This window comes from Ovis aries, chromosome X (assembly GCF_016772045.2).
Source record: "Ovis aries strain OAR_USU_Benz2616 breed Rambouillet chromosome X, ARS-UI_Ramb_v3.0, whole genome shotgun sequence".
Taxonomy (NCBI): Eukaryota; Metazoa; Chordata; class Mammalia; order Artiodactyla; family Bovidae; genus Ovis; species Ovis aries.
The window spans coordinates 6602314-6614604 of record NC_056080.1 but is presented as its reverse complement, the minus strand read 5'-3'; the positions used below and the strand labels follow the sequence as shown (position 1 = coordinate 6614604).

At 53.9% G+C, this 12291-nt stretch overlaps 1 protein-coding gene across 4 annotated transcripts in view; it reads right to left on the bottom strand.

The window, feature by feature from the left end:
* Positions 1-1433: 1433 nt before the first annotated feature.
* LOC101114246 (P2Y receptor family member 8) overlaps positions 1434-12291 on the bottom strand; it is a 56930-nt gene continuing 46072 nt past the window's right edge. For all 4 annotated transcript variants that reach the window (XM_042241910.1, XM_042241912.2, XM_060408340.1 and 1 more), the window contains one exon: positions 1434-5707. In XM_042241910.1, the coding sequence (XP_042097844.1) occupies positions 4579-5643 (1065 nt within the window). In that variant the 5' untranslated portion in view covers positions 5644-5707 and the 3' untranslated portion in view covers positions 1434-4578. The remainder of the gene's footprint in view (positions 5708-12291) is intronic.

The following is a 12291-nucleotide window of genomic DNA, read 5'->3' as shown; positions in this document are numbered from 1 at the left end:
GCCCCATCCGTCGGAGCCACGCCCGAGCCTTGCCACCAACGAGGCCCCGCCCCAGGCCCGCCCACAGCCGGACCTCACCACCAATGAAGACTTCGCCCAGGCCGCACCACCAACGAAACCCCGCCTCTGCCCGCCCGCGGCCCGGCCTCACTACCAATGAAAGCTCGCTCCAGGCGGGCCGCCAGCGAAGCCCCGCCCCGGCAGTTGGAACCTCGCCCAGGCCGCTCTTCCCAAGGCCACGCCCTCCCCCGAGGCAGGCGAGGCTCCGGCGGCGCTTCCGGGCAGCCAGGGAACGAAGCCCCGCCCCATCTTGAAGCCCCGCCTCCAGCTCGCCCCGCCCCCAGCTGCCAGGCCCGGGCGGAGGGCGGGACCCGGTGCCCGCACGGCATCTTGGGAGCGCAGAGATGAGGGTCCCCGGGGCTTGATGCAGCGGAAACGGGGGTCCCGGGGGCTCGATGGGGGCGGAGACGGGGGTCCCGGGGGCTCGATGGGGGCGGAGACGGGGGTCTCTAGGACTTGATGGGGGCGGAGACGAGGGTCCCCGGGGCTGATGCCGGGGAGACGGGGGTCCCCGGGGCTCGATGGGGGCGGAGACGGGGGTCCCGGGGGCTCGATGGGGGCGGAGACAGGGGTTCCCGGGGCTCGATGGCGGCGGAGATGGGAGTCTCTAGGACTTGATGGGGGCGGAGATGGGGGTCCTCGGGGCTCGATGGGTGCGGAGATGGGGTCCCCTGGATGCAGTGCGGGTGTGTGGAGATGGGGGTGTCTCGGGGCGCGGTGGTCTGTGCAGATGGAACTCCCGGGAAAGCAGTGCGGGTGTGTGGAGATGGGGGTTTTCGGGGCGCGGTGGTCTGTGCAGATGGTGGTCCCCAGAGTGCAGTGGGGGTCTGCGGAGATAAAGGTGCCCGGCCTGCGTTGGGGGTGCGGGCACTTCTCAGCCTAAGCACTACTAACGGTCTGGGCCAATCATGCTTTTTCGTGGGGCTGCCCTGGGCGGCTGCAGCGCATTCAGTAGAGGCTCTGGTCTGTGTCCACTAGAAGGCAGTAGCTGCCCACTAATGGTGATAACCCGGCCGTCCGCAGGCGTCCTGTCCACTGGGGGACTGAATCACCCCTCCTGTGTGCCCGGGCTAGACAGGGCTGGAGAGGTGGGTGATGGACGGATGGATCGATATGATGGATGGATGGGTAGATGGATGGATATGATGGATGGATGAATGGATAGATAGATATGATGGATGGATAGATGATGGATGGATGGATAGATACAATGGATGGGTGGATATGATGTAGGGATAGATAAATTGATGATAGATATGATGGATGGATGGAAGGATAGACATGATGGATGAATGGATAAATAGATACATCATAGATATGATGGATGGATGGATGGATGGACTGGATGGATGAATGGATAGATAGATGATGGATGGATGGATACTATCTTTCTTTATTTATTTATACTATAGAAACCAACAGATCTGACTGACGGATGGATGGATACATACGTAGATAATGAGAGATGACAGATTTAGTAGGCAAGAGTCATGCCTGGTCAGGGCCTCTGCCCTACCGCCATCTGGGGCTGGACGAGTCTCTGATGGGGGGCGTCCTGGGCACTGTGGGGTGTGGAGGAGCTCTGGTCTCCCCCTACCACACACCAGGGGCAGCCCCCGCCCCCAGTGCTGAGAAGCAAAATGACCCCTAATTCATACCACGTATATTTAAACGAATACCTATCTTCGTGTTTGTGTGACTGTATATAAGAACCCGGGTCTCTTGCCTTGCAGGCAGATTCTTTACCACTGCGTCCCCAGGGAAGCCCCCCCCATAAATATAGGGTATATCATGGAATGTGCTATAGATCGGGCTTCCCTGGTGGTTCAGACGGTAAAGAATCCGCCAGCAATGTGGGAGACCGGGGTTCAATCCCTGGGCCGGGAAGATTCCCTGGAGGAGGACATGGCCACCCACTCCAGGATTCCTCCCTGGAGAATCCCGTGGTCGGAGGAGCCTGGAGGGCGATAGTCCACAGGGTCGCAAAGAGTCAGACACGGCTGAGTGACTTAGCACACATCCACCCCTGTGTGGAGTTAGGATAAACTCTTCTTTGCTAGGTTAAAACGCACACCTTGCTTAGGAAAAAAAAAAAAAAAAAAAGAGGGTTGATTTTGAAGAAGTTCTAGATTTAAAGAGCAGTTGTCAACATAGCATTGAGACCCTAAGCAGTCATCCCATCTGACACATTCCGTCCCCCTCAGGGACTCCCACGAGTTGGTTCATTTACACGCATTCCTGATCTTGAGGCTTTTTAACAGCACTGAGAAATATCAGTGAAATGACAGGATCACAGGTTTCCAAAGACACAGCAGACACTGGGAAAACGCAATAAATCAATGTCTTCGTCTGACGATTTCCAGCAAACCGCATGTCTTCAGTGTGGGTGCTTTAAAACAGGTTCAAGAAAAGAGATGTCGTACTCTGACCACCTGATGCGAAGAGCTGACTCTTTGGGAAAGACCTTGATGCTGGGAAAGATTGAAGGCGGGAGGAGAAGGGGACGACAGCGGAGGAGATGGTTGGATGGCATCACTGACTCTATGGACATGAGTTTGAGCAAACTCCGGAAGATGGTGAAGGACAGGGAAGCCTGGCGTGCTGCAGTCCACGGGGTTGCAAAGAGTCGGACACGACTGAGCGACTGAACAAGAACTATATTATTAACGTGCTGAAACAAGGAAATCCAGCCCTGGGATTTCCACTGAGCCGACAGGCACCCCTCGGAAAGGCCGGCGGTTCCCTGAAGATGCTGTTGGATTCTGGCAACTTCAGTGGAACTGGGGATCCTTGGGACGCAGAAATCAGGGAGATGTCGGTGGCCCTGAGGGGCTGGACAGCGAACTGTTGGTGATGATGGTGATGAAATGTGACCTGAGCCTTCTGGGACCCAGAGGCTGGATGGACATCACGCCCATTGCGGGCTGGTGGGTGGGAGTGGTGAGGGGCAGTGTTATCGGTTAGACCGGCTTCCTCCAAATTCAAATGGTGATGCTTGTTCTCAGCTCAGCAAGAAGACGGTTCCGTGACAGTGGTTTGAGGTTTTCACAGCTTTTTAGAGTCAGACACTGGAAGCCCACTCGCAGGACGTGGCTGCCACTGTCTTGCTGGGTCAGGGTTTTTCTGCCTGCGGACCGTTGTCGTGGCGACCTGACTTTCTAGGGGCTTGGCTCTGGGAACAGTCGGGAAGAGCGGGTGGACCACACGCCATCCTGGGGCGTTCCGAGTCCTTGAAGCCAGCCCTTCTCCCGCCACCCATGGTGCACGTCCTTTCTCAGGCGGGGGCATGTCTGGCCGGCATTCTGAAAGCAGCAAACGGTGGGTCTCTGCCCTGTGCAAACACTGCGGACTGGCTTGGACACTGTCCTCTGTGTGGGCCTCCCATGGTGGGGATGGGGATGGATGGGACCCCCAGGCGAGTCCTCCCCACCAAGAGCACGGACTGCCCTACGCAGGTCCCACCCTGGGAGCCAGCACCAGGCACTGCAGCCCCTAGAATCACCCGGCCCGTGGCCAGAGGCCCAGTCTCAGAATCGCAGACTGCGGGGGTCTCCTAGGGCAGCCGTGAGAGTTCTATAAATGAGGAGCTTAACGCCCCAGGCAGGTATCCACCCTCCCCGAGTCCTGGGGACCACACGTCTGAGGTCAGGGTGTTCTGGGGCTGGGCTCCCTGCAGAGGCTCCAGGGGAGGGTCCTCCCCGCCTCTTCCAGCTTCCGGGGGCTCCAGGAGTCCGTCCCTGGGCTGGCGGCCGCCTCCCTCCCATCTCTGTGTCCATGTCTCTCCTCTTGGGTGTCTTTTAAGGACCCTGTCACGGGGTCTAGGACCCTGATCCTGTGGGTCACACTCTGATATTCCAGGCAGACGTGGATTTGTGGGGTTGGGACACTATGTACTGCGCCACACAGTTCCCAAGCAATGATGTCCGGGGACCAACTGCTCCCATAACATCGGCTCACAATCCCACCAGCATCTCTGAGGTCCGATGGGGGCGGATGTCCCGTGCTTTGCAGCCACCCTGCACTGGGGGTTCTCCCCAAGCCCCTCCCCGCTGGCCCCTGCCAGGTCTCACCTTATGGGCTTTAGAGCTGTTTTCTTCCCGGACGCCCGCCGCCCCCCTCCCCAGGGAACCCTGAACTTATACTATGCTTCTCCCTCTGATGTGCAGAGGGTATTTCAGGCAGACCCTGACGACCTGCTGTCTCAGCATCCCCGGCGCTGCAGGAACTGGGGTCCATCATCTTTTCAAAACCTCACAGCTGCCGGACCGGGGGGGGGCGCTGCTGCGGGCTCGTGTGCTCGCTGGTCTGGCCCGGTCCTCAAAGGATCGCAGGGGTCAGGCCAGGAACCACCGCAGACCCCAGGAGGACCTGCGGTGGCTGGGGGCGCTCGTTGGGGAGGCGGCAGGCGGAGCGTGGTCTGGCTGAATCCCAGCGCGCCCGGAGTGACCGAAAACAGGCCGCAAAGACCCCTGCTGTCCCTCAACGCCCCCCCTGCACTCGCGATGAGGGGTGCCTGTCTCAGAAGACGCTCTCCTGCCGTCTCACGCTGGGCCTCTCGGGCGCCTCGTGCTCATCCACGGAGCGCGCGGACAGCGTCCGCCCGGAGAAGAGGCTCTCGCGGCGGCTGTCGGGGCTGTCGGCGGCCGGCAGCGGGCCGTAGCCCAGGTAGTCGCGGAGGCGCAGCTGGAACTCGCTGGACGCGAAGTAGTAGACGAAGGGGTCCAGGCAGTTGTTGAGGCAGCTGAGGCAGAGCGTGAGCTTGTAGATGTGGTAGTAGCTGCGGCCCAGGAAGAGGCGGCTGACCATGTGCACCAGCAGCACGAAGTTGCTGGGCGCGAAGCAGGCGACGAAGGCCAGCAGCACCACGGCGGCCAGCGAGACGGCGCGGCGGCGCTGCGCGCGCCCGTGCGGGTCTGCGGAGCGCAGCAGCGTCAGGATGGTGGCGGTGTAGCAGGCCACGGTGATCACGAAGGGCACCAGGAAGAGCAGCACGAACAGCGTGAACAGGAAGGCGGCCCACATGGCCACGCTGGGCAGCATGTTGGACTTGAGCACGTCGAAGCAGGTGACGATGCCCAGCGCGTCCACGGCGTAGGTGAGGTCGGTGCGCGCCAGCGGGGACAGCGCCGCCAGCAGCAGCAGCCACGTGGCGGCGCAGGCGGCCAGCGCGTAGCGGCGGCGGCGCCACCGGGCGGACGCCAGCGGGTACACGACGCCCAGGAAGCGGTCCACGCTGATGCAGGTCATGGTGAGGATGGACGAGTACATGTTGGCGTAGAAGGCCACGGTGACGGCGTTGCAGAGCAGCACGCCGAACACCCAGTGGTTACCGTTGCAGTGGTAGTGGATCTGGAAGGGCAGCACGCAGGCCAGCGCGAGGTCCGTGACGCTCAGGTTGATCATGAAGACCACCGACGGCGTCTTGGGCCCGATGTGCCGGCACAGCACCCACAGCGAGAACAGGTTGCCCGGGATGCTCACCAGCGCCACCAGCGAGTACACCACGGGCAGCACCACGGCGATGGCCGGGTCGCGCAGCATCAGGATGGTGGCGTTGTCCGGGCGCGTCATGTTCACGTCCATGCTGCGGCCGTTGGGGGGTGGCCGGGCCGGGCCGGGGGGTGGCCTCGGGATACGGGGTGCCGATCTGCAAGACAGGAGGGAAAGGGGGGTACCGGGGAGGTGAGAGGCGCGGGAGGACCGGGTGTCCTGGGAGAGGGGCCGACACACGGCAGCGTCACAGGCGCGCACACACGTTAGCGGAAGCGTTTACGTCGTATGGTACACGCACGTGTGATATAGACACACACATTACATACATATATATGTGTGACACACACACCATATTGCATGTATATATATATGTCATATATACACACACACCATATTGCATGCATGCATATATATGTGATACACACACACCGTGTTGCACGTGTATATCTATATATGTGATATATACACACACACACCATATTGCATGTCTGGGGAGAGGGGCCGACACACAGGAGCGTCACGGGTGCACACACACGTGCGCAGGAGCATTTCCATCGTATGGTATGTGCACGTGTGATATAGACACATTACATACATATATATATATGTGACACACACCATATTGCATGCATGTAGGTGTGTATATATAGATGTGGTACACACACACTGTACTGCATGTATGTATGTATCTTTGTGTGTATATACATATGTGTGTGTTACGCACAGACACTGTATTGCATATGTACATCTATATATGTGGTATATACATACACACACCATATTGCATGTATCTATCTATATATATCATACACACAAACACCGTATTGCATGTAAATGTGTATATATATATATATGTGATACACACACACACCATATTGGATGTATATATCTATATATGTGATATATACACACACACCATATTGGATGTGTATATATGTGATCAGTTCAGTTCAGTTCAGTTCAGTCGCTCAGTCGTGTCCAACTCTTTGCCACCCCATGAATCTCAGCACACCAGGCCTCCCTGTCCATCACCAACTCCCAGAGTTCACTCAGACTCACGTCCATCGAGTCAGTGATGCCATCCAGCCATCTCATCCTCTGTCGTCCCCTTCTCCTCCTGCCCCCATTCCCTCCCAGCGTCAGAGTCTTTTCCAATGAGTCAACTCTTCGCATGGGGTGGCCAGAGTACTGGAGTTTCAGCTTCAGCATCATTCCTTCCAAAGAACCCCAGGGCTGATCTCTTTCACAATGGCCTGGTTGGATCTCCTTGCAGTCCAAGGGACTCTCAGAGTCTTCCCCAACACCATAGTTCAAAAGCATCAATTCTTTGGCGCTCAGTCTTCTTCACAGTCCAACTCTCATCCGTACATGACCACAGGAAAAACCATAGCCTTGACTAGACGGACCTTTGTTGGTAAAGTAATGTCTCTGGTTTTCAATATGCTATCTAGGCTAGTAAAGTAATCCTCAAAATTCTCCAAGCCAGGCTTCAGCAATATGTGAACCGTGAACTTCCAGATGTTCAAGGTGGTTTTAGAAAAGGCAGAGGAACCAGAGATCAAATTGCCAACATCCGGCGGATCATTGAAAAAGCAAGAGGGTTCCAGAAAAACATCTATTTCTGCTTCATTGACTATGCCAAAGCCTTTGACTGTGTGGATCACAATCAACTGTGGAAAATTCTGAAACAGATGGGAATACAGACCACCTGACCTGCCTCTTGAGAAAACTATATGCAGGTCAGGAAGCAACAGTTAGAACTGGACGTGGAACAACAGACTGGTTCCAAATAGGAAAAGGAGTACGTCAAGGCTGTATATTGTCACCCTGCTTGTTTAACTTATATGCAGAGCACATCATGAGAAACGCTGGACTGGAAGAAACACAAGCTGGAATCAAGACTGCCGAGAGAAATATCAATATATGTGGTATATATACACACACCCCATATTGTCTGTGTATATGTATATATGATATATATACACACACCAACCATGTTGCATGTATATATGTGATATATATACACACATACCATAGTGTTTGTATATGTATATATATGTGATACACACACACCATAGTGTATGTAAATATGTATATATATATGTGACACACACCATATTGCACGCATGTATCTATATATATGTGACATAGACACACACATTACATGTATATGTGTGACACGCACCATATGTGTCTATGTATGTATGGGATGTGTACACATACACCATATTGCATGTGTATATGTAATATGTATACACACCCCACATACCATGTACACATGTATATACAGACTTGACGCACACCATATTGAAGGCATATATGTGCTACATTACCCACACACCACGTTGCATGTATGTGTGTATATTTATAATATATATATGGCACACATGCCGTATTGTCCGTATATATGTATATATATGTGATGTAGACACACAGACCGTATTGTATGTAAATATGCATATCCATGTGAGACACACCATATTGTGTATATATATAGTACATGATATACACACACACCACGTTGCTTGTATCTATGTATATATGTGATATATACACACACACACCATATTGCATGTATACATGTGATATGTATACACACACCATGCTGCATGTATGCATGTATACATATGTGACACACACACACCCCCACGTTGCATGTATACGTGTATATATGTGATATACACACACACCATGTTTTATATGTATATGAACGTATATGTGACACGCACACACACACACACCGTATTGCATGTCCTGGGAGAGGGGCTGAGACACGGGAGCATCACGGGTGCACACACGCGTTCGCCAGAGCGTTTATGTCATATAGTATATGCACACGTGTGACATAGACTCACACATTGCACACACATATATGTGACACACAGACCACACTGCATGCATATGCCTGTATATATGATATGTATATGCACACGTCGTATTGCATGCATATGTCTCTACATGTGATACACATACACACACCATGTCGCATGGATAGATGTATATAGATGCGATCAATATACAGACACCACATGTATGTGTATATGTATAGATATGTGATGTATAGACACACATTATTGCATGTATGTATGCGTATATATATTTATGTGACACGCGCACCATATTGCATGTATATATGTGGTCTATATCCCCACATAGTATGTTGCACATGGACACGTATATGTCTGTGACACACACACCATGTTGTCTGTATATATGTATATATGTGTGTGATATACACACGTACTCCATATTATATGTATATATGTACATATACGTGCCAAGCACACACACCACATTGTATGTATATGTGTATATCTGTAATATAGACACACACACCATGTCACATGTCTATATGTATATGTGTGTGGCAGACACACACCATATTGCATGCATGCATGTATATACATGTACACACACCATATTGCACGTATATATGTGGTCTATATCCCCACGTACTGTGTTGCATACATACATGTATATGTCTGTGACACACACACCATGTTGTCTGTATATACGTAGATATGTGTGATATAGACACACACACCATGTTGTATGTAAATATGTATATATGTGTGTGTGACACACACCACATTGCGGGTCTGCTGCTGCTGCTGCTGCTGCTGCTGAGTCGCTTCAGTCGTGTCCGACTCTGTGAGACCCCATAGACGGCAGCCCACCAGGCTCCCCCGTCCCTGGGATTCTCCAGGCAAGAACACTGGAGTGGGTTGCCATGTCCTTCTCCAATGCATGAAAGTGAAAAGGGAAAGTGAAGTCGCTCAGTCGTGTTCAGCTCCTAGCGACCCCATGGACTGCAGCCTACCAGGCTCCTCCATCCATGGGATTTTCCAGGCAAGAGTACTGGAGTGGGTAGCCATTGCCTTCTCCATATTGCCCGTATACATGTATATATATGTGGCACACACCATATTCTATGTATATATGTGATCTATATACCCACACACCATATTGCATGCATATATGTATATATGTGTGTGTAACAGATACACACACCGTATTGCGTGTATACATGTATATATATGTCACACACACCATATTCTGTGTATATATGTGATCTATGTACCCACACACCATATTGCATGCATATGTGTGTGTGTAACAGATACACACACCGTATTGCATGTATACATGTATATATGTGTGAGGTATACACACACACTATATTGCATGTATGTGAAAAAAGTGAAAGTCGCTCAGGCCTGTCTCTTTGATAGTCCATGGAATTCTCTAGGCCAGAATACTGGAATGGGTAGCCTTTCCCTTCTCCAGGGGATCTTCCCAACCCAGGGATCAAACCCAGGTCTCCCACACTGCAGGCGGAGTCTTTGCCTGCAGAATATTCTTTACCTGAGCCAGCAGGGAAGCCCATTGCATGTGTGTGTGTGTGTGTGTGACCTATACACACACACCACACTGCATGGACACATTCTTAATCACTGCACTGGTGTCTGACTCTTTGTGACCCCCTGGACCGTAGCCCACCAGGCTCCTCTGTCCATGGGGTTCTCCAGGCAAGAGTACTGGAGAGAGTTGCCATCCCCTCCTCCAGGGGGTCTTCATGACCCAAGGATCGAACTCAGGTCTCCTAAGTTGACACATGGGTTCTCTACCACGGGTGCCACCTGGGAAGCCCATTGTATGTATATATGTGCGTGTATATGTGTGTGTGTGTCTATACATTAACACACAAATATAAATCTGCTATATACATGCATGTGTTTCTATATATATATAAACACACGTGTATTCAATTGCGGGCTTCCCTGGCGAAAGAATCTGCCTGCAGTGCCGGAGGGCCCAGTTCGATCCCTGGGTCGGGAAGATCCCCTGGAGGAGGAGGGCATGGCAACCCAGTTCAGTGTTCTTGCCTGGAGAATCCTGTGGACAGAGGAGCCTGGTGGGCTACAGTCCATAGTGTCACAAAGCATCAGACAGGACTGAATTACTCAGCATTCGCCCTGCAGCCTGACTGGGAGTGCCAGCCTGCTGGAGACGGTGAGTTCTGAGCTGACTCCTCCTCTGCCGGAATCTGAAACTTGCACCCCTGAACTTCTGTTTTTCCCTGCTGACCTTCCTCCCCGCTCAAAACAGAGAAGTCCCCGGAGCACCTTGCTCGTGACTGGCTGGCCCCTCAGACTCACACAGAGAAAGGGGCCCAGGGCCCAGGGGAGAAGCAGTTCCTGGGGCTGCCTGCCCCCCGCCTTCTGGACACAGTGGGTCCCAACTGTCACTTTCTTTGTAATTGCTTATGTAAATGCAACCCAAAGGCAGCTCACAGTTCATTTCTGTTGGTTTTTTCAAAGTCTGGGGGATGGTTTTGTTACCTCTTTGCTCAGCCGATTCAGCCGCGTCCGACTGTGCAACTCCATGGACTGTACCCCGCCAGCCTTCTTTGTCGACAGGGTTTTTGCAGGCAAGCCTAGTGGAGTGGGTTGCCATGCCCTCCTCCGGGGGATCTTCCCCACCCAGGGATCAAACCCTGGTCTCCCGCCTTGCAGGTGGATTCTTCAGTGTCTCAGCCACCTGACGAAGTTGCTATTTTCCCTGTGGCTGAAGCTATCACTTCTGTTTTTCACCGTGTCTGTGTGTGTGCCTGATATCGGGCTCCAGAAATCAGGGCGTGGGGCTCAGCTGGGCAACCGGGTGCCACCCCCGTTATAGCTCAGGCCCGGAAGACGCCCCCTGGCTCACATGCGCCTTGCAGCTGGACACCTGCTGGTGCGGCCCCCGGACGGCGTCCATCCCCGGGGTGTCTGTTGGCAGGAATCATGGTCCCTGGGTCGCCGGGGAAGCCAGCACGTGGCCCTTCAACGCTTATGGCATTGCAGCTCCCCTCTCAGGCCCTGGCGCCCCAGGCATCTGTCTTTTCCTCCGCAGGAGATGTAACATCTGCGGTGGGGGTGTGCGGAACAAGGTTCCTCAAACCCATTTAAAAATGGCCCGGGTTTCGCTTTGAGTAGGAAACTTTCCGCACCACTAGCTCACGGCCAGGTGTGAGCTTACAGTTATTGGGGGGGGGTGCAACCCCACACCTCACAGCCCCCCACCTCCATCCATCTTTGGGGTTCAGGAGCAAAAGGGACCCGAACGTCTCAGGATCGCACGTGGAGGCCACGTAGGGGGGTGGTGGAGGAGAGAGAGGTCTCTGATCCGTAGGGGAAAGGGGAACTCGGGGAGGCTGGGGCTGGGGGTGACTAGGAGGCTACTGCATGTCCACAGTCGGGGGTGGGGGGAATTTGAGAAGATGGGGGTGTACAGAGCTGGAGACAGAAAGCCCAGCCTCCCCCGTCGGGTGGCACTGGGGGGCACGGAGCCTGCTGGGGGCTCCCCTGCGGGCTCAGATGGTCAAGAATCTCCCTGCAATGCAGGAGACCTGGGTTCGACCCCTGGGTGGGGAAGATCCCCTGGAGGAGGGCATGGTAACCTGCTCCAGTATTCTTGCCGGGAGCATCCCACGGAGAGTGGAGCCTGGCAGGACTACAGTCCACGGGGTCGCAGAGAGTCGGACTACGACTCAGCGGCTAGCACACTTTTTCATTTCTGCCCGGCGATGACTCCCCCTCTTCCTTCCCCCGGATCTGTCGTAACCTCCCGGTGGGAGCTTCAAAAGAGACTTCATTTGCATAACACAGTGGCTGGCCCCCCGCAGAGAAGCCACGTGGGTGTCCGGGAGGCCTCCGTCTGCACCCCGAACCTGCCGCCTCCCCCACCCCCACCACC